This window comes from Anoplopoma fimbria, chromosome 16, assembly GCF_027596085.1.
Source record: "Anoplopoma fimbria isolate UVic2021 breed Golden Eagle Sablefish chromosome 16, Afim_UVic_2022, whole genome shotgun sequence".
Taxonomy (NCBI): domain Eukaryota; kingdom Metazoa; phylum Chordata; class Actinopteri; order Perciformes; family Anoplopomatidae; genus Anoplopoma; species Anoplopoma fimbria.
The window spans coordinates 11,150,432-11,171,755 of record NC_072464.1 but is presented as its reverse complement, the minus strand read 5'-3'; the positions used below and the strand labels follow the sequence as shown (position 1 = coordinate 11,171,755).

Below are 21,324 nucleotides of genomic sequence, written 5' to 3'. Positions count from 1 at the left end.
TTGTCTATGTGTGTGCGCGCGTGTGTGTAAGCACATACTGGCCCTAAGCTGCAGACCAGGCAGGACTCCAAATGGAAAGAGATTTTATCTCTATGTCTGGCTTGCCATTTCCTTGCACATCTCATCTACTTTAGCGGACAGGGCTTCGTGCTCAATAACATTACTGCCATTCCGACCCACCATACAGAGACACGTACGCGTTCACACACACACACACACACAGAGACACAAACACTGTCAGAGTCACACAGTGTAGCAAGCTGTCAGTCAGGACAGATGCCGCACATACAGTATAATTGAGTCTGAGAGAGACGGTGCTGTGGCGCTCCCATCAGAAGGCCCCCTTTCTACTGAACATAACTGAAGGGGGCCTTAAAAACCCAGCGGGTCACTGCAGACAATACAACTGCTGAATAGAACATGCAGTACTGTGAATAAAACAGCGCTGTTGAACAGGGCCAAGCAGGCACCTTGATACTTTTGGAGTCCTGTTGGGCAAGCTGTAGTCTAATATATGTACATGTGTAGTTTGGGGACAACCGTGGTTCGTTTGGGCTCTTCAATGTTGGGGAGAAAGAAAAATAAATGTATTCAAAGTTTGAAATTTTCATGCTAATTCTCTTAGGGCCTCACAAAGGCTGTACTCAAATTCTGGGCAGTTTTAACAGTATACATTGTCAAAGTCAAAGAGGACTGTGGTGATGAAGCTAAAGGTCTTCACAGGACCTGTGAGAAACCTACTAACCTACCTGACATCCCTAAGTACATTCTCAAAGAAGGGAGCAGAGAACAGTCAGACACACAGACCCTGCACTACCCAGTTAGACTGAATATAAATTTGACATGGCCCAGCTAGTTCCCACATCAGGCCTTTGATAGCCGAGTGGACCCATGAAGGCCTCTGGATGTGGCTTCATAGTGTCCCTGCCTCTTGCTCAGTGTGCGAAATGCCTGGTGGCAATAGGGGGTCCCCTCTGATCTAGTTTTTCTGAAGTCTCCAACAGTAAGGCCACTCACACAACTACACAACCACGCAATAACTACAGAATCTACACAGCCAATCACACCGCTCTCTCAAACCCGACAGACGCGCACTTGTGTGTTGCTGTACCTAACTTTTCACCTCATGCACAACAGGTATATCCCAATTCAGTCACAGCAAACATAAGCTACCGATAAAAATGAAAGGACCACAGAGGTCTGATGTCGAAGCAGAAAAGAATCCACTGCTTTTCAGGTTGTACAAGGTTTTCTAAACTGCACACCATTTGCATTGCGGACCAGTTGCACCAGCACCCCACATGGAAGAAGGCCTTACCAGAAGGGAGTTTCTGTTCTATGGCAATATAAGATGAAACAAACACCAAAACACTATTTTTCTGTATTTTATATTTGTGAGGTTTGCGGTTTTAAATATGAATACTGTTGGAAATCGTAGGATTCTAAAAGACATTTTATTGACAATTACAAGTGACAAATCTTTTCCATATTTTTCCAGAGACCTCACCCAATCTTGGAGTCTTAAGTGTCAATCAATTTGTCTCCGACCCCCCATGACCTCCTGTATTTCGCACACTACTTTTGCTCCAGTTTGGAAGCTGTTGTCATTAAGCATAAATCTAGATGCTCATGTAGCCTACAGACACACTTTCAAGCGCTGCCTTGCAGATTTTGGTGTTTACCCTTTTGAAAATCTAAATGATGTCAGAGATGCTCTGCATTTAGCTCATCGCCCACATTACTGAGCTAGGCTAATGAGAAAGGATTTAATGTGCTAACAAATACATGTGCGCGTGTGTGTTGGTGTGTATTGAGTGCATATGTTTATTAATGTTTATATTATGGACTAAAGATGTGCCACTGTTCCTCTAGTTGATTTGATTAGCTTAGCTAAGCGCTAACCCTCAGGGGCCTGCTGCCTCTTCTCTGTGAGATTAACAGAACACAGCCACAGTTTGAATATGAATTCAGCATGAATATGGATGTGAATGAATGTGCTGCTAACGAGCGTTTGTGTTCACGTCGTTAAAATGTGTGCTAGTAAAGAGTGGAGCTTGCTGTATAATGGCCTCCAGGACTCATGTGGTTGTGAGTGTGGTCTAGGACACTCGCGCTGCTGCATTGTTTGATGTTGGTGGCTGCTCTGAAGCCTTATCTGAGCACAAGGGGGGACTGAAGGTTTTGCCTGAATCAAGCGTTGCATCTGATAACCCCTTTTGACACGGACACAACTACACACACTACATGCATCGGAATCCATTTACTCATTCCCTCACTAGAGGGCTATTTAAGCACGTACAGACCCGTTACAGATGCTAAAATGCACATATGCACACTCTCTACCTTGTCCGTGGAGAGAACTGGCATTGGCATTGTTGATAGAATTGGCATTGGCATTGAGAAACTGCACCCAGGCAGATTTTTTTTTGCAATGCCAACTAGTGGTTTGGCATTGCACACATAAGCTGCATTCCATTCTGCTTTGTCAGGCAGCATATGAGGCAGCAGGTAGAATTCTAAATGTCTATCGGCAGCAAATCATGAAAATGCTGGAGTAAATTAAATATTGTCTCTTTACAGTTTGTTTTGATTAAGAAGGGACATTTCTTTTTGATGTGGATTTATGTGTACGATGTTTTTGATATTTGGTTTACCTACTACAAATGTTTTATGTGCCATATTAAAGTGTAATGGAAACCAAGGAGCCTTTTCATCTCAAACCAACACTGTGCAGGTGGGGTTTTGGAGCGCATCCATAGACCACACCCAGCTATGATCGTGGGTATGGTCAGAGGTTCAACAGCTAGACCTTTTATCCCACAGAGATCAGTTGTTGAGTGCAACAAAGCTTTTTCATACAAGATCCAGTGTGGAGTCATTCTTAAGAGAAGTCACCACCTCCTCGTCCTTTTCTTTGCATGGGCCCGTCAGTGAGGACCGCTGATACCAGTTTAAAGATTAGTATTGCACCCACCTCATTAGCATGCTAATCACAGCCTCATTATTTGCAATGGGAAACAGAGGTTTAGTTAAAACATCTGATTTAATGGATTTGAGTGTGGGCTGCGAAATCCAGCCGCAGGCTGTTTTCAAGTGTCTGTGTTGAAGTGAAAAGTAAAAGTGGAGAAGCATCGACAAGGCAAGCAGCTGATGACCCTCAAGCTCTATCTCAGGGACACACCTCTATCTCAAATCTGAAGTACAGAATCCACACTCATAAATATATAAACGCTTTAGCTTAGACTTTTGACTTTTTTCACTCACGGCAGACAGAACCGTGACCGGTCCTTTCCTCTCAGTTGACTGAGAGGCAGACAGCAGGATATGTTTCCACCTTTGCCCCAGTGCCAAGAGGGGGGAGGGGCACCTTGGGATGTAGGTAGAATGATGAGTGTGTGTGGGTGGGTTTGTGTGCGTGTGTGTGTGTGTATGAGGAGGGTGGGGTCAGGTTGGCATATGCCTAATTCCCCTCCGTGCTGGCAGCTCAGACAGACAGTTGCTCCCTCATCTGCTGCCCTGCTGGATGGCTGCCTGGTGATTGAGTGCTGCCCACCTCCCTTAGCTACACTCTGTTTGTTTTTTCAAAGACATTGTTTCTCATACACCAACACAACACACACACACCTGCTTATACTCTTCACCTCTGGCCAGCTTCCACACTCCAGCTGCACTCAACCCTAGCCTTGCTTTGTGCCCTTACGAAGTGGTACTCTAGAGCCTGTCATTGTGTGTTTATTCATAACACAAAGGGCTTTTATATATGACTGTGTTCCTGGACTGCCATTGTACCTTTTTTAGGGTAGAAGCCATGTGGAACTGGCCAGAAGACAAGTCTTTGTGTGCTGATTAAAACACAGTGATATGTTTTGTAAGGTTTATTTGGACACACGCACACACACGAACACACACAGAAATGGTCAGATGGCTGGGGCTATAACTGGTTCTATCCTCAGGGAAGTCTTTAATTGGTCACCATGCTTTACCATCTGGGGCTGTGGCGACGGATGGAGGGATGATGGGAGATGATGGGAGCTCCTGTACGGGGGTATGGAGAGGAAAAAAAAGAGGTGGAGAAATAGTAGGTGCAGCACAGGCATGGAGCTTATTAGTTTTAATACTTGCACCTCCAGTATTATTAGAAGGATAATATACTTGATAAATGACGTTGTGTGTGTGTGTGTGTGTGTGTGTGTGTGTGTGTGTGTGTGTGTGTGTGTGTGTGTGTGTGTGTGTGTGTGTGTGTGTGTGTGTGTGTGTGTGTGTGTGTGTGTGTGTGTGTGTGTGTGTGTGTGTGTGTGTGTGTGTGTGTGTGTGTGTGTGTGTGTGTGTGTGGATGCGAATCATTGCACATGGTGCGTTTTTTGTGCCTGTGTGTCTGAACAGTAGGTAGACGGGTTATTGCATGTGTGTGTGTGTGTGTGTGTGTGTGAAGTGGTAATGACTGTGGGGTGTGTTTGTGCTGATGCTGGCAGACGGAGAAAAAAACCCTGCACATGTGCTAACAACCTTCAGCACAGCAGCGATGTTGAAGACAAACACACACACACACAGGGGTGGCATCTGTATGTATTTCTCTCTTCATGAGCACCGAGTGTTTGCTGTAATTCACGCTCTTTGAATAGACGAGCAGACGGTAGGAAATGCTAAAGAAAGCGTGTGACAGATGCAACGATGGAGAAAAAGTGGGTCTGGAGCCGGTGAAGATGAGAAGAGGAATGTAGGAAAAGAAAGAGAGAGAGAGAGAGAGGAAGGGGTGGGGATGGCAGGAGTATTTCATGTGTTTAGGCATGATGAGTAAATCTTTGATGCTGTAAAGGATTTCAGTCAACGATAGCTTTGCACACAGCCCTTCTCAAACGCTCTTAGGAAGATTTGTCTTTCATACTCCCACCTCTCTTCAGACTACCCCTCCTCTCACGCCTTGCCTTATAATCTCCCGCTTACTCTCCATCTTCTCAACACTCTCACTCAGGCTCATTTCCTGGCTGGGCCTTAGTGAGAGGTTGTGTCATTCTGTGTGTGCGTTCATGCGCCCGTGTGGGTTTTTTTGCGTGCTTCTTAGTTAGTGTTAAATCCTCCTCTTCTGCCTTTGTGTAAACAGCGTCTCAATATTTGAAAGCTTCTTCTCACCACGGATCCCTCTCTTATCGCAACATTCAGCCTTTTAACTGCACGTCACCGTTCTCCTGCTACAATAACAAAGCCCACTCCTTCACTCGCTGCCCATCTTTCTTTCCTTTTCTTCTCCCACTTTCCCCTTTTGTTGTCATACATTTCCCTCTCTGCTGGTTATTACTATATAGTACTCATTTTTTCATTTATTATCTTATATTATACTGCTTTACTTTTATTATAACAAGTATTAATTGTCTAAATCATGCATTTTGCAGCTCAGCACTTATAGTAAAAACACATCCTGTGCCAGTAAGTTCTGTTATTAACCTGGTGTGTGTTCTTTCACAAGCATAATGTTAATAAGCAGCACACCCCTTAGGACTGTGTATGATTCAGTGACCCAGTACAGCTGAGTCTGGAGGAAATGTTTGGGGGAGCAGAGGGGAGTACCTCAGTCACTTATACTACTGTGTGTATGTCAGAGAGCAGCTGTCCCCTTAAGCTTGACTGTCTGTGTGTGTGTTTGTGTGCTTGGATGGGTGTGTGTGTGTGAGAGAGCGAGAGAGTGAGAGTGAGAGAGAGAGAGAGAGAGAGAGAGAGCCCGAGCCCGATTTTGATGTGCCTCTGCTTCTAACTTTAGGTATAATGAGCTGTAATAGCCACAGGGGCCTAGCTGAGTTTCTCTCTGCCTCTCATAAACGGAGCAGATGTTGCTCCCTGTACTAGTTTTTATGACCCCCTTGGATAAAAAAAAAAAACCAACAACTTGCAAGGGGGTCATTGTCTGACTGACATGTAGAGCACAAGCTGGTTGGAGTGTGATCGGCACTCGATAAAACGTGCCAGCCTGTGTTCTAAGACCGCCATGAAGGGGAAGAGCTGGAGGAAGAAAGGATGCTGAGAAAAACAGAATAAGTGATAATTGGGTGCTGACAAGCAACTTGTCTTAAGAAGAACATTACCACATAATGTGGTGGAAGGAGAGGGCCTGGGTGGTGTAGATTGAGGTGAAGTTTGCAAGGAGAAAAATGGGACAGAGCCTGAAGAATGGAAGGAGACAGGGAAGAATGCTTCAGAGACCCCTTTATTAAATGTAGAGGCCTTTTCCTTTCAGCCATTGTGACCTCTGTGTTAAAGCACAGGACACCCCCCCCCCCCCACACACACACACACACACACACACACACACACACACACACACACACACACACACACTCAGAGTGATGTTCCATTAGCAGGGGACCCCACAGCTCCTAACTGAAAATCTCATAACAGCATCTGTAGGATCTCTCATATCCTCTCACCCCTGCCCTATATCCCTCCCTTATTTCTGGGTTTATCTCACTTCACATCTTTAGAAGATTGGATGTGCTGTGTTATGATGGGACTGTGTGGAAGCCTCTTTGGTCAAATGGGATAGTGTGATACATCAAACTCATAGTGCCTTATTTAAAAAGCCAAATAAATTTGGTTTTAATTTCTGGTTTGCTTTACTCTGAATAAAGGAGTTTACGCTATGGGGTTATGTGATTGAGAATAAACCTCGAGCTAGTGGTTATTACATTAAAAAAGAGTTACATCACTTACATAGCTCTCATATTCACACATGTGCTTTTGACCTCCTTTTGTGTGTTTTTAACTCCATATGACAGTTGGCCGTCAACACAGAGAGAATATATGATGGCAGGAGGCCAAAATCCAAACTGCTTCGGCCCTCTTATGAACCCAAGATTCTGACCCTGCATGGCTGCATTCATCTCCTGAAAGAAAAATAACATTAGAGAGAAACCTGAAAAATATTTAATTAATATTAAATACAATAAAGACAAATTCTAACACTGTTGATGACCTCAAAATGTATTTTATCAATGTCCGACACTCTGCCAATACGCCAATTATGCAGTTGCTAAAAGTCTCGGATCCTTGGTTGCTTTTGTGACATAGATGAATGTAATGTGTTAATAAAACATTTACTCGTTATATCAAACAGCAATGTGAATATTATTTATTGACAGCTTTGCAAACTGAAAACTGTTAGCTAGTTCTAAATAATTGCAAGTGAGTCCACACTGCCATCAACATACAGACTAATGAATGTGGTGTTTCATCTCATTGTGCTTCCTCATTAAATGTGAGGTGTCCCATGGCCTTATCAACATAACACCTACTATCAAAACATTGCCGTATGAACTCAAATTAAAAGTGTCGAAATTACATTTACATTTTTTTCATGTAATAAATTGATACAAATCACTGAGATTATTAATACGTATTCAGAATATTATCAATGGATGAAAATCATATTAAAAATCACTAATACATAATTGGCAGTTGGCTTAACCCCTTCAAATCATAGCTTAGCAACCATCACCAGGCACGGCAGACCTGTCAAGCTTTGGATTTTCTCCACATGACACAGCGGTGTGCATGGGGCTCTAGTAAGAGTGATGCACAGCATTTAAAGAGTTTGAAAGGCTCTCGTCTTTCCAAAAACCAAAATCGTTAGAGCAACGTGCCTGCCAGAAATGAGAAGCATGCTTTAGTCTTTGTCTATCTGAAATAAAGGAGCACCTATTGTTTCGAAGAATTTTGTTAGGGAAAATCTGCCCAGTTCTCACTGTAAACCAAAAGTGGGACACTCAAGAATGAAAATCTTCGTTGCAAAAGTAACTAAGTGGGGTTGATGTTTAGCAAAAGGTTTTTCTATAGAGAATTGTCCAAGCTGTATCATCTCAGGACCTAGTTTATACTGAACTACAGTGACCAGAGCTTCCTTCAGAAAGGAACACAACAACGTTTGAGGAAAAATAAACTTTCTGTATACTGTACGTTGTTGAAAGAGAAGAAGATGCAAAAAAAAAAAAAAAGACCAAAACAAAAAAAATGACACTGTAGCAAAACTTGAATTCACAAGAGAATGTCATATGAACAAACATCATTTTGTCATCACAACTTAATAAACACATAATTGTTTCCCTGGGTCCGTACACTGCACAACAGACTTTATGCCTGTATTACATAAATATGCAAAAACACAGAAAGAGATGGATGAAAGGAGTGGTGCTCTCTCTCTGAGACTGAATAAGGTACCAGCCTCTGATCATGTGTGTGTGTTCTATTATGGATGTACCCCCTGCTGTGGACCTAGATCCCACATGGCAGACTTCAACTCAAGTCGTCTTCTCTTTTTCCACTCACCCCCTTCTTCTCTGTTTAAGAGGGCTCCCTCATGTCTCCTTTCTGGCTCCAAGGCATGATCCTTACTCTGCCCCTTTTTTCTAGTTTTACTCCGTATCCTATCCTTATTATTAGTTCAGCCTCTTGGGGATGGTTCGTAGACCTCAGTTCATCAGAGTTTGCTTTACTGGTAGCTCTTGGTGGTTTGTTTGAAGACCAGCTTGCTCGCCCTGTGTTGTTCGGTAGATTTTTGTGTGTGTGTGTGTGTGTTTGTGTTTACTGGAGCATTAATTTAGGGTATTGAAGTAAGAGTGACGAGTACACTCTTTAGATATAGGCTACAAACAGAATTATAATCTAGTTTAGGTAGTTTTTGCACTTCCTGCACAGGAATCATGAAGAATGAATGTGTTGGGTTGTTGGATACATCAAGAAAAGGAGCACCCTCTTTTTTGTTCTTCTTCTTTGCTCTTATAGCCCCTCTCCTCTTTGTCTTCATCCTCATCTTGTTCTCCTTCCTCCTACTTCACCCTCCTCTCTCCCAATTTCCCAGTTGAACCTCTTCATCCCTCATTCTGACTCATCAACAGCTCTCAGAGAGAAGAACAAAGGAGTGGAGGATGTGTATGGGCAAAATAATGGATAATAAGTATGAGGGAGACAGGTGTAGGCACAGTTTCTGTATTTGTCACTCGTCCTATTACTTCCTGACCCAATACACCCGCATGTGTTCCAGTCATCCTGGGTCAGTAAGTGACGTCTGCTTAGTGATGAGGCCGGACTCGCATGAAGCGGAGCTGAAGATCGCTCACTCTCTCTTTTCCTCTCAGCAGCTCTCTCCGTTTCACAGAGTAATTAACAATAATTACCCTGCTGGCTTTGCCAAATGGCCATTTGCTGAGGAGCAACAGAAACACAGACACTTATGGCCGTTACACACCAGAAAGCGTTAACCATGTCAGCTGTGGCTGAACATCTACAGCCCATTTGGATTGGGGCTTTTTTTTCCTGCTTTTGGTTTTTCCTCATCGTTTTAAGTATACAATGGTATTTCAGACAGGAATGTGCTTTTTGGAAACAGTTCAGAACATTACTGCTTAAACTTGACAATGCCCTCATGTACCCAACAAAACCCAAAGCTGCCTTGTTCAAGTTACCAGTGAGACAATTTCAAACAGAAAGTCCAGCTTCAGTAACACATTGATGTGTTTAAATGTTTTTTTCAGACATCAAAACAATGCAAGGGTCTATAATACTAAAAGACAAGGTTTTACAACTATGGAGAGTTGTCAGGATGGCAACTATTTTATCTTTCTTCCCGACAATCGCATGTTAAATTGTAGAAATGATCCACTCATGTTACAAAGTCGTCCATTAGCCATCCATTAGCTTTAATGTATGTTATTGGCCAATGCAGGGCTGTGCTGGTGATGTTGCATTGCTGAAGAAGTTGAGCCTAGTTCAACCTATTTTCTGGATCACCCTGCGTTGTTTGGGCAGAGATAAGTAGTCGCCCATGTATGCACCCAGTCCAACAGCTCAGCTAGGGCTGGGTACCTGGGCTCAGGTCTGTCTGAACGCAGCCCAAAAGGTTTCCAGGCCTTTTACTGGCCTGCACAGAGCCCTAACCTCAACCCCATGAAAGATCTTTGGGATGTAACACCAAACTGCAAGTCATGCTTTGTCCCCATACACCAATGCCCAACCTCACTATTGCTTTTGTTGCTGAATTGTTTGCAAATTCTTCCCGCCACTTTCCGGAATATTTTGGAACGCCTTCCCAGCCAAGCAAAGGATGGTTTGGCAGCAGATTAAAGCTGTGGAGTAATATTTATAACAAAGGAAGTCCACAATCCATATTGTGGATCTAGAAGGGTCAGCCCACCGGCTCTCAAAGGAGTCTCTATTTACTGCCTCACCCTACAGTTTGTTGCAGTATTTGCCAGCAGGCATTAACAAATTCAAATATATGTCAGAGGAAAGCTGCATCATAGATATTGTTACACACCTTTTGATATTGACTCCTTCATTCTGATTGGCCAGTGGCAAATATTTGACATTTCCAACTGAGGCTAAGCTACCACCAGACTCTCAGTAAAATAAACAACAGAGACAGAAACTTGCTTCCTTTACATTTGTGTTTCACACTTAGTCTTTCAAATAGGCTCACAAACATACACATGCACCAACACAATGAAATGCCATCTGTGTGGGTGCATACATGTGTTGTTTTTGTTGTCGAAAGGAGAGAGCGTGTGCTTAGTCGAGCCAGAACATTTACAGCGGTGGAAACATCCAGAGGGCAGTGTGAATATCTCCAGTTCCTCCTGTCATCATCTTCTCCCACGACAAGACCATAACAGAGAGCACAACGTGTCGTGTGGTTGGAGCTTCACTATCTGCTGTTTTTGTTCCATCTTTAAAAAAACACAAACACTTACATGTGAAACCGGTGGATGCAAAAACAATAATAATAATAATAATAATTAAGCCTTTATTAGTCCCACAATGGGGAAATTCGGTTCTCTGCATTTGACCCATCCCGGAGGAGCAGTGGGCTGCAATGAAGCGCCCGGGGAGCAATTTTGGGGTTAGGTGTCTCGCTCAAGGACACCTCGGCATGTTGCCTGTAGAGGGGTTCGAACCACCAACCTTATGGTTGTGGGTTAAGCGCTCTACCTCATGTGCCACAGCCGCCCCAGACACTGCTATATGACTTCCTGTTGTTCCTTTTGTTGTATAAGGAATATTTTTTTGCTTCTGCAACTTTAATAATCGCACACACGTCAGAGAGATGTTAAAGGTTTGGGAGCATGCAAAATGCTCTGATCAGGCTTCATAAATGATCATCCTTTTCCCCCCATGTCGTCTTTGCGAAATCTCTTTTCCTCCGTTTCTGTGTCCTCTCGTCCCCCACACATCTATCCCTGTGTGACTGGACTTAAAAGTCCAGCTAGAAGGATGACAACCGCCCGCTCACTTCAGAGGGCTGAGAGAGTAGGGGAAGATCAGGAATGAAGAGAGATGAAAGCAGAAATTGCAGATGAGGTAGAGCAGGAAGAGAGTATTTTTAAAGATTTATAAAGGATTGACAGCTTCTGTGTCACTCAAAAAAAGCGGAATAACACTGTTTTTTTTCACATCCACATACGACAGCCTCCATTTCAAAATGCAAAGCATTACCTGATTTATCAGTGAGAAACGTTTTAATCGCTAGTGCTGCTGATATTTCAGTCTCCACGAATGTGATACAAGTGAGGAAAATGACTATTTAACCCAAAGTCCCTAAATCAAATACATTTATTTATTTTATGGTAATAAAAACTGGCTCATTGATTATGTATTGCACACATTTACGTTTTTTGCAATGGTGAAATTATGTTAAAGAGGCATTCACATCAACCTCAACTGACTTTGTCAGGCAGTTCTGCTGGGTTAGTGAGGGGAATCAAATACACTTATTAAAATTATTAAAATTTATTAAAAAAATTTTTTAATGATGTCTAGCATTTGCTCCCAAAGTTATCTTAATCTCTAAATGACCAATTTTATTTACTCTTAGGTAACACTGATAACAGTTAGACAAGCTATACAGATGTTGCTGCTGCACAGCTTTTGGCTTTGCAAAAAGGCTGCATTTTCGCTTAACACAGAATAAACCCAAGTTTGTGTGTGTTTGTGCGTGTTTGCATTAATGACGCCGCAGTGTCGGGAACATTGTGGTGACTGACCCTCTGTGCTGAATATTTATTGCAGCAGAATGGTGTATGTGAGATTGACCCAGTTCATTTTTTGTTTTGGTCTTATTGTAGGATTTGTTTATTATAGGGAAACATAGAATATCCCCAGTCTTTTAAGGCTTTTGTAATAGTTTTTATTAGGCACACAGCAAATATGGCTAAGATAGAAGAAGGCAATACAATGTCCTCACAAGTGACAAAAGTGAGTCTCTGTGTGTTTGTGTGTGTGCCAGAGAATGCCATCTCATCTTGTTCTTAATCCTTCCCAGATTGAGGTCAGTGGGGCTATTGGAGGATCTCAGTGTGTTTACAACCTCAGCCCGACCCTCTGAAATGCCGAGATTGGCTGGTGCTCTCTCACTGGCTCTGTCTCGAGACATATCTGTATGTGGGGATCTGATTGGCCTAGAGGACTTGAGATGAAGTCAAGTCGTTTAATATCTTTTATAAGAAGCAGGCTGAGGGACATGAAGAATCTGCTTGTTGTTTTGACACTGTTCCCCAGGTGGGGGTGGGGGGGTTTGGGGGGCGTATATACCAACCCTCAGCATCATGTGGGAGGGTTGCCATGGCAATGGCAGGTTGTAGCGTAGGTGTGTTGTTGTGGTAACAGCATGTCTACGCAAGGCTGGCGTTCACTTAGTGTTGACTGGAGAGTCAGAATGAGAGGACTTGGCAACATCAGGTCCTTGAAGCGCATAATCAGACGTTGTTATGCTTATGTAATGAAAAGGATCTTTTACTTAGATTGCTTTTATAGTAAAAACACAGAATGGAATAAGAGAGTTGTAGGCATTTCAACAGAGGGCTTGGTGATATGGTTAAAATTGCCATCACAATAATTGAAAGGATATTTTCTGATATGGATATACATTATAACAGCGCATAATGCAAAATCACATATACACATGATAAACTGATTAATTACCTTGATTCCACTGACACACTAGACCATGAACTAGAAAAGTTGTCTTCAGTAGAGCCAGGTGTGTCTGCAATGACCACTGCTGTATTGTGTGACTGAATGAAAACATCCCACAATTGGCTAACCCCCAGTCTCTAATTGGCTGTAAGGCGTCTTAAAACTCCCTTCATTCAAAAATGAGAAGCAATGTATGCAGCAAATCGTCTCAAAGTACTTGTATAAGACACGTCTTCCAATATTGCTAAAAGCAAAATCAAACTCAACAAGCTATCCGCCACTTAGCAGCGTCTTGAGTTGCAGAGAGGTACAGCGGTGTGCGAACTGGTAGTTCTGTTAACTGTTAGCTGTTAACTGTTAGCTGTTAGCGGTTAGCTGGTAGTCCTGTTAGCCAAACACACCCTAAACTGTTACCCCCACCCCACCCCTCCTTCAGCATGCAGCCATTACTGGCCACCCAATTTATGGATTATATATTATTATTTATCATTTAGTTATTCATAATGCATTTGGCTGCAGCAGAGCATGTGAGATAAGCCTTGGACAGACACAGACGTGCTCACTTACGGATGCACGCACACACCCAATCGATTGCATGATTCTCCAGACGGAGATAACAAAACATCTTCATATCTGCAAAACTTCACCTCATTAACCAGTCGTGTTTATTTTTCATTACTCAGAACCGTTTATTTGGAAAATACATATTATTGAAACAATAACTTGAGATCATATCATCACAATATGATTCCACTGAATGTGAGTTAATGATAATATTGAGGGAATATCACCCAGCAGCTGCAGATATTAGCAGGGTCTGATTGTGAAGCCTAAAACTATAGGGTTCTGTATAGAAACACCAAGACAGACCTACTAAGACTCCCATGCTAGTCATTTCATTATACAACCAACAAACAAATATATCAGCAGAATAGCTTTATTACTGCCCCTGACTACCATTTGCCTCCCTTGCCTCTAGGCTGTTTATCAAACACTCAAGGTAATGAAGAAGTGGATTAGAGGGCGTATTCAGTCAGACCTTGTCGGTATATTCAAGATTGCTTCAAACTACTGCATGAAACTGTTTATTCTTGTGTGGACTTACTGTATGTACCACCACAATGCAGCATCTCATTAGAGTGCCACTGCGTCTGACCCACCTGATTACTCACTTTCTCTTCCTGCCACTTCTGTTTTAGTGTGGTTTCTTTCTTTGAGTGTCTTGTTAAACTCCAATAACCAGATGTCAAGCCTCTTCTCTCCGCCTCCTCTATCTTTTTTCTCTGATCTCTCTGCCTTTGTTTCCCCCCCCCACCCCCGTTTGTTTCATTAGCAGTGTCTGTTCCTCTGTTCTCCCAATCCCCATATCTCACTTTAACTCATGTTTTCAAACCCGGAAACAAGAGCACACACACATAGATGAATGTAGTATGTACCTTTTTTTTTTTTTTTTTCATTCATCCATTGATTGCTCGAATATAGCTTTTTTTTTTCTCTCCTGCTTATATGTTTAGTCATAGCAGGTGACTTTCAGAGAAGCACAGACCTCAAACATGCTGATTTGTAGTCTTCACAATGAGAATCCCTTAAGAGCCTGAATAGCCAAACGTCTTGACAAAGCACTCCACTAGCATAAACCCACACAAAGCACTTCCATTTTTCTGGCTTCTAAGAAGGGCTCACAGTCATCACCACATGGCAAAGCAATAAAGCTTCTCTTGGCATTATTCGCTCCATTCATTTTATCCCAGCCTAGCTTAAATGGTTGACTGCTGTCCATTGTAAACACTGAGGTATTGCATCTTCTCTGCTTCTAAGGTATTGTGTATATGTGCGCATACTGTTATTATGTTTACACCATCCATAAGCAAGCAATGCAGCCTCAACCAGAGATAAGCTAATAGGATAGCAGTCATGTGCAGCCAGCCACATACAGCCTAACACAGTTGATAATACACACAACATACTGAATCCCTTACAACCTTACTTTCTTTTGGTTTTTATGCATTAAGGAATCTTAGGTGTTATTTAGGTTATTTTCTAGGTGTTATTTCTTCCGCACAAACTCATTCACAGCGTGTGCCCTGGTACATATCCAAAAATAGTCCCTTAAATCCTTTTTTTTTAAAAAGTTATACGTGTTTATTTCCGTCGATGTGTGGAGTGTTTCCAGCCCGCTTTCTGAAATGATCACATCTTGATGTCTCTGTTGCCTCCCTGCGCCTCGCTGTCCCCCTCTCTCATCTCCACTGTTCTCAACCATCTGGCTTGAAGTCCGTCCTCTGTTCTTGGTCGTATTGTAGATGGAAGAGCTTGGATGAAATTTTATTACAGCAATTTTAACTTGCTGCTTGTATATTTAGTATGTGTGATCAAAAAAATGTTTGAAAAGTTTAATGAGAGGGAATGCAGCTTTAAGATGCCAGTGTACAGCTTTTATGTTTGCTATGGCCACAAAACCAAATGAGATATAATCAGTCCGAAAGAAGTGCCGGAGGGGTCTCTGGAGGCATCTGGCTGTGTGAGATAGTACCAGAGAAAATACCATCAATGCACAATGACACGTGAAAGTCATGTATGGATGAGGAAATAGGGGGCAGTCACCTAAAAAAACAAAACATTTTCCCACATTGGGGAGTAAGATTTTGAAAACACTTACAGTAGAATGCCTGTTTATTTTCTCTTCAATAATAATAGTAGGTGTGACCTGCTCTGTTAGAGCCAGTCCTCCAACAGCATTACATGGTATTTTCAATGTCTTATTGAGTGCTAGATAATTCATATGGTATTTAAGGGACCAAATAACACTTTTGTAAAATGAATAATTCTATCCTGCCCCTGATATCTCAAATAGCCTCCACTTGTCCTGACAGAATGCTAATTTTCTCTCCTCTTCCTTTTGCAGTCATCGCTGACTCGTTGACGGTAATTGCACCAGCCCAGACTCTGTCCAAGGTGGAGGGCGACACACTACAGCTTGCCTGCGAGGTGTCTCGGACCACGCTGCAGCACACTCACTTATCCGTGGGTTGGTACCTGCGGTCCCCAGAGGACGCGGCCGCTCCGCCTCAGGAGCTGGTCACCTTGTCAAGGGACTTTGTTCTGCGCTCGGGGGGACCGTACCGGCAGAGGATAGCGGCAGGGGACCTCAGGCTGGATAAGACCAGCGCTACGTCCTACAGGCTGACCATTCACAAGCTTCAGCCGGTGGACCAGGGCCTGCTCTACTGCCAGGCTGCCGAGTGGATTCAAGACACAGACGAAAGCTGGTTCGCCATGACCCGCAAGCAGAGCGACAAGACTCAGCTCCGCATTCAGCCCACTGGTGAGTTTAATGGAAGAGATTCTGTGAAAAAAAAAAAAAAAAGAACGGGAGGGGGAGAGAGGGTTAAGATGCTGCTTCACTCTTAGATCACCCCTGTCCTTTTGACAGACGCACACGCATGCATGTGGGCTGGCTTCCTCTGATTGCTGATCAGTATCTCACACTAAGCTCATTAGCTTACTAAAAAGGGCTTAACTAAACCTCCACAGACTCCCCACTTTTGTATTTCTGTCTGTTTGATGGGCAACATTACAAGCACATCCAAGAATAACTTAACCAGCTCCAAACAGCGTGGGTGTTTGACAGAGGGGGGGGGAGACCTATGACTTCCGCATATGTGATTTCCAGGGCAACAAGTGGCCCAGAGATCAGAAGCTAAAAATGTTTTTTTCAATCACACCTCGCCAACAATTACACCATTCTAGTCAGTGCATGAGCGCATTTGTGGGAAGATTCGTGCCGGTTTAGTGCGGTTGCCAACTCTGAAGGAGGAGATTGTCTAATGGTGGGAAGAGAGGGAGGAAGAGGAGGGGTGGCAGGCAGACATAGGGTTGAGTCAGTAACGAGGGTTATATGATGAAAGTATGAGGGAGAAAGAAAGGGTTTGTTGGGGTAATTGATTGAGGAGGAAGCCTCATATGATCATGATCTAATAAACTGTCAACCTCAAGACTTGATGGCCCAGAAACAAAGAGGACTTTATGACTCCTCTCATGTACTCATAACCTCCCACCCGACTTGACTCCATCACATCCACTGCTCTCTGTTCGGCATACATAAAGAGTCTCCTTGTATGCTTCCAAGAAAGGGCCACAGAGATGGGTGATAAACCGCTTTGACATTAGCTCAATTACCAAGGTAGCACGCAGTGGCGAGTGTGTCTCATGCCAGTAAACCACTTCAAAGTGGAATCATTTTGCCTTTCTCCATTAAGCATCAGATCCGCTCTGGACCAATACAAGTTGATGGTGCCCCAGATAGTGTCGGGTTGGATGAGAAGAAGAGTGGGAAAAGTCAGATGCAAAGCAGGTTTGTCAGATGAGTTTGTGCTACTTCAGGGAGGAGACAAAAGGCTCAAAGAGCTCCCCTCATGGCACCCTGCGTCACTCTCTGTCTTCTCTGTAATCTATAATGGATGGAGGTGTTGTTACGTGACAAAGAGAATATAGCAGAGTTGTGCTGCGGTGTAAAGCTGTGGTGTGAGCGCTCCAGCTTGTGTGTGGATCATTTTGATTTCTTCTCGTGTACTTACTTAATGTGTGATGCGGCCACTACATGCATACCTTTAGGCTGAACTTGTGTATCTGATGTCGCAATCTGTCCGTGTACATATTTGACAGACGGAGAGAGAAATTTAGGAGAAGGAGCAGCTCCTGCATTAGGCCCCTATTATAAAAGATGGAGTGGATCTCAAGACAGCCCCATCACTAACTAATAACCCAGAGCCAGCATCAGAGAGAGGAGCAACGGACAGAATCCTAATGTACCCTTCGCTCACGGTTTTTAACCAACTTTCTCTTTTCTCCCACTTCCTCCCTTGTTCCCCACTCTCCCTTCTTTCTCCCTCTCTCTCACATCACCTCTCATTTTCTGCTGTCATGTCTCATCACTGCATTTTTCTCCTCTCTCAGACTTTCTCCATCACCCACATCCTCCTTAGTCCTTCTGCTACTCGCACTTTAGTACTTTTTTTTTTCTAATTATCTCTAAACACTAACGCATGCATGACCTGTGGGTCTCCTTTTATTCCTCTATAAATCCACTAAGCTGAACTCTTCCTGTAAAAAATGGCCTAAATAGAGCTCCATGCTGAGCGGTGACCAATCCCTGTCAAATCAGGTCACAGCCCTTTTAGCGTTGCTGACCCTCTTTCACAATTAATTCAATAATACAATGTCTTGCTGCGCTTGTTGTAGGTGAAGCATACAATCAGCAGGCCTTTCTTTTAGCCCCATGTTCCATTATGTGAATGTATGTGTGCTCTTCTGCTGAAAGTACTCAATCAGTTAATCTAGGGATTATCAGTTCATCAGTTAAAAATCAATTTATTCTATTAACAGTGATAATCATTAAATAATAATAGCATAGTTAAATATAGATAGTAAATTTAGTAAAAAAATAGTAATACATTAATTATATTTGTTAATTGATAGATTATTATTATTCCTAACACCTACACTACTTTGATATGATGTTTGTCTCTTAAAACATTGCGCTCGGTATTCCACTACACAAGTCTGCATGTTACTATATGTGTGTGCATTCATACGTTTGTGTAAAAAAGATATCCCTCTCCTTCCCATCATTATATTCCTCTGCCTAACAAGCTCTATACCAACGGCAGGCTTTGAACTTTTCCACGTGAGTGTGTTTCTCAGGAAGTCTGTTTAAAGTCTTTGTAATTACAGCTCGGGGCAAACCAAATAACTGAGAGGCAAAGCGGCAGTCCCTATGATACATACTGTGCTTTCTGAAAATTAATACTGCAAATAAAGCTGAACTCAAACTCACACACACACACACACACACACACACACACACACACACACACACACACACACACACACACACGTGACAGCACTGCCGCACATGCGCAGACAACGTGCTTCATGTAGCCATGTGGAGGAGCTAGCACTAGCAGTGTTAGCTTGTCTAACCAGCTAGGTCTGTTTTACTGGAGTGATGCACTGTGTGACCTCAAGCTTCTCTAGTTTCTCTTTCTTTCTTCCTCTCTCTCTCTCTTTCTCTTTCTCTTTCTCAGTCTTGTCTTAAACATCAGAGAAAAGTTGTTTGGAAAACATAACCGATATCACCCTATTGAAGAGATCTTCCCCATAACTACACTCTTTTCATTCTGCTGCTTTATTTAAAATCAAGTATTGTGTTCAATGGCTTTGTGCATTTAGTGGTATTGGATAAAATTCTTATCTTACAAAGCCAGAATGATGTGCAACATCCAAAAGTGGATTTTCTTCTCTTTTTTTTTCATATGCCAGAGTTGTATCACAGAGTTTTTCCCACACATATAATAACTTTTTGGGGCCTGACCACATTTCTGATTGTTCTACTAAACACAACTTTAAACTTGATGGTTCCTTCTGTTTTCTCCTTTCTTTTTCGCTCAGATCGGGACTTCAGCATCCAGGTGAGCACGGAGCGACGGTCCTTCACGGCCGGTGAGCCGCTGGAGCTTCACTGCACCATTGAGGCCCAGAATGTCCCAGAGCGCTTCTTCTCGGTGTCGTGGGTCTTCAGCAGCTCATCGGTGGCCGTGGTGGGCCCCAGTGCCGTGCCTATCCTGGGCCCAGATTATGTCGCCCGCGAGGCAGCCGGACACATGACCGTGCGCAAAGAGAGCACCAACGTGCACTTGCTCAAGCTGCAGCACCTCCGCCCCGAAGATGCTGGGAAATACATCTGCCGCGTGACTGAGCGAGAGAAGACGCCCACGGGAGACTTCATCGACCGCAGCAAGAGGTCCCGCAATGTCCAGATCACAGTCCAGCCGCTCAGTGAGTAATAATCTGTTCATGAGGCCACTGGCTTAGTTGTCCTGTCCTTAGTTGTCAATTACACTAAGAACGATGAGCTTCTCCTAATAACCGTTTTATCTTCATGTAGGCCATTTGGAATGTCATGCTGTGCTCCTCTCCAGCCTTGCTCTCTATCTGTCTCCCTCTGTCTCCCCCTCGCTCTTTCTCCAAGGTGGCCCATAACAGATAGCTGCACAGTTTCTATTGTTAACTGAGAGTAAGAGGGGGGGTAAAGGATGATGCTACTCTTATTCCTGATGTGTTTTTCTGTTTGAGTGGATTGCTAAGGGATGGTAATGCAGCATTACGGTCCTTCCCATTTTCTTGGCTAAGCTGGGGGGGGGGGGTAACACTATAGTAGGATAATGGAGAGCAGAAGAGTCCGGACTCAAGGAGGCTGAGCTAACAGCCATGAAATTAATGCACGGAGAGAGAAAAGAAGCAGAGAAAGGCGCCTTGCTCTCCAGGGCCATCTAAGTGGTTCCCCGGGCTAAATGAATGCGTTCTGCTGGGGCAGACCTCTTCAGCTGGGTTAAGCAGGGCTGGCCGGTGGGGTTGATTCAGGCTTGCAGCGGATTGATGGAAAATTTACAGGCAAACGCTCAAAACCCTTCTCCCACAAAACCATTTATCTGTCACTGAGATTTTTCTTCATCTCAGTGGCGGCAGGAAAACGCCCCTCCACCAGTGTCTCTGTACCTACGTCTCATAGGACTGGAACAGTGTGTGGGGCCAGCAGCTCCCAGCATAATAAAACATAGTAAGCACAGAGAAGTATCTCCTCTCAAGCAGCCAGCGCTACCTTATCGTGACCGCTCTGCACCCCCTGCTAAATCAGCCCAAAACAATGGCCCCGAGCCCGCAGCACTCTCCAGGGAACCTCTCTGTATGGGAGGTTTTGTTTTTCCAACAAAAGGCCTTAATGCCCCATAAAGGATGTTTATAGGGTTTACACAGGATAATGGCCATGGTTATTGGAATAGAACTTCCATGATATACAGCAGGAGTGGTCAGGCAGGCATGTATTTGATGCACAAACCGCCCTCTCATGCCTGCTTTCTCACACTCGCACACACACAAACAATTTCAAGATGTGCTTCATCGCTCTAATTGGTAGAATTTCTGTGAGAGTTGGTAATAGGGTGCGACAGGGGTTAAAGTTGATGACTCAGAGGCAGGCAAAGGTGACAGCGAAGGAAAAGTGGAGGTAACTACTTCTGACAAATCAGTGTTGATGGATGAATTTACCTTTGCAATGAGAAAGGGAAAGAGAGCTTACATGCCACACTACATCTCTGTCATATAGATAGAAAGGAAAAGTGCAAGGGTAAGGAAATAGAGAGGATATACTGTTATAGAGAAGAAATGCATTCTTCAGTTCAAAAAAAATGTATAATAAAAGGAGCTGTTGAGGGGAAATGTGAAATTTATAAGAATAAACTTCAAAGAAAAGGAGAAGCAAAGATGTCCAGAAACCAGACAATTGTATAGGAAGGTGTACATATCTACTCG

General features: G+C 43.4%; 1 protein-coding gene across 1 annotated transcript in view; it reads left to right on the top strand.

Moving 5' to 3' along the window:
* igsf3 (immunoglobulin superfamily, member 3) overlaps positions 1-21,324 on the top strand; it is a 64,198-nt gene that overhangs the window by 23,821 nt on the left and 19,053 nt on the right. The window contains exons 4-5 of the mRNA XM_054615169.1: positions 15,860-16,279; positions 19,405-19,791. Of these exons, the coding sequence (XP_054471144.1) occupies positions 15,860-16,279; positions 19,405-19,791 (807 nt within the window). The remainder of the gene's footprint in view (positions 1-15,859; positions 16,280-19,404; positions 19,792-21,324) is intronic.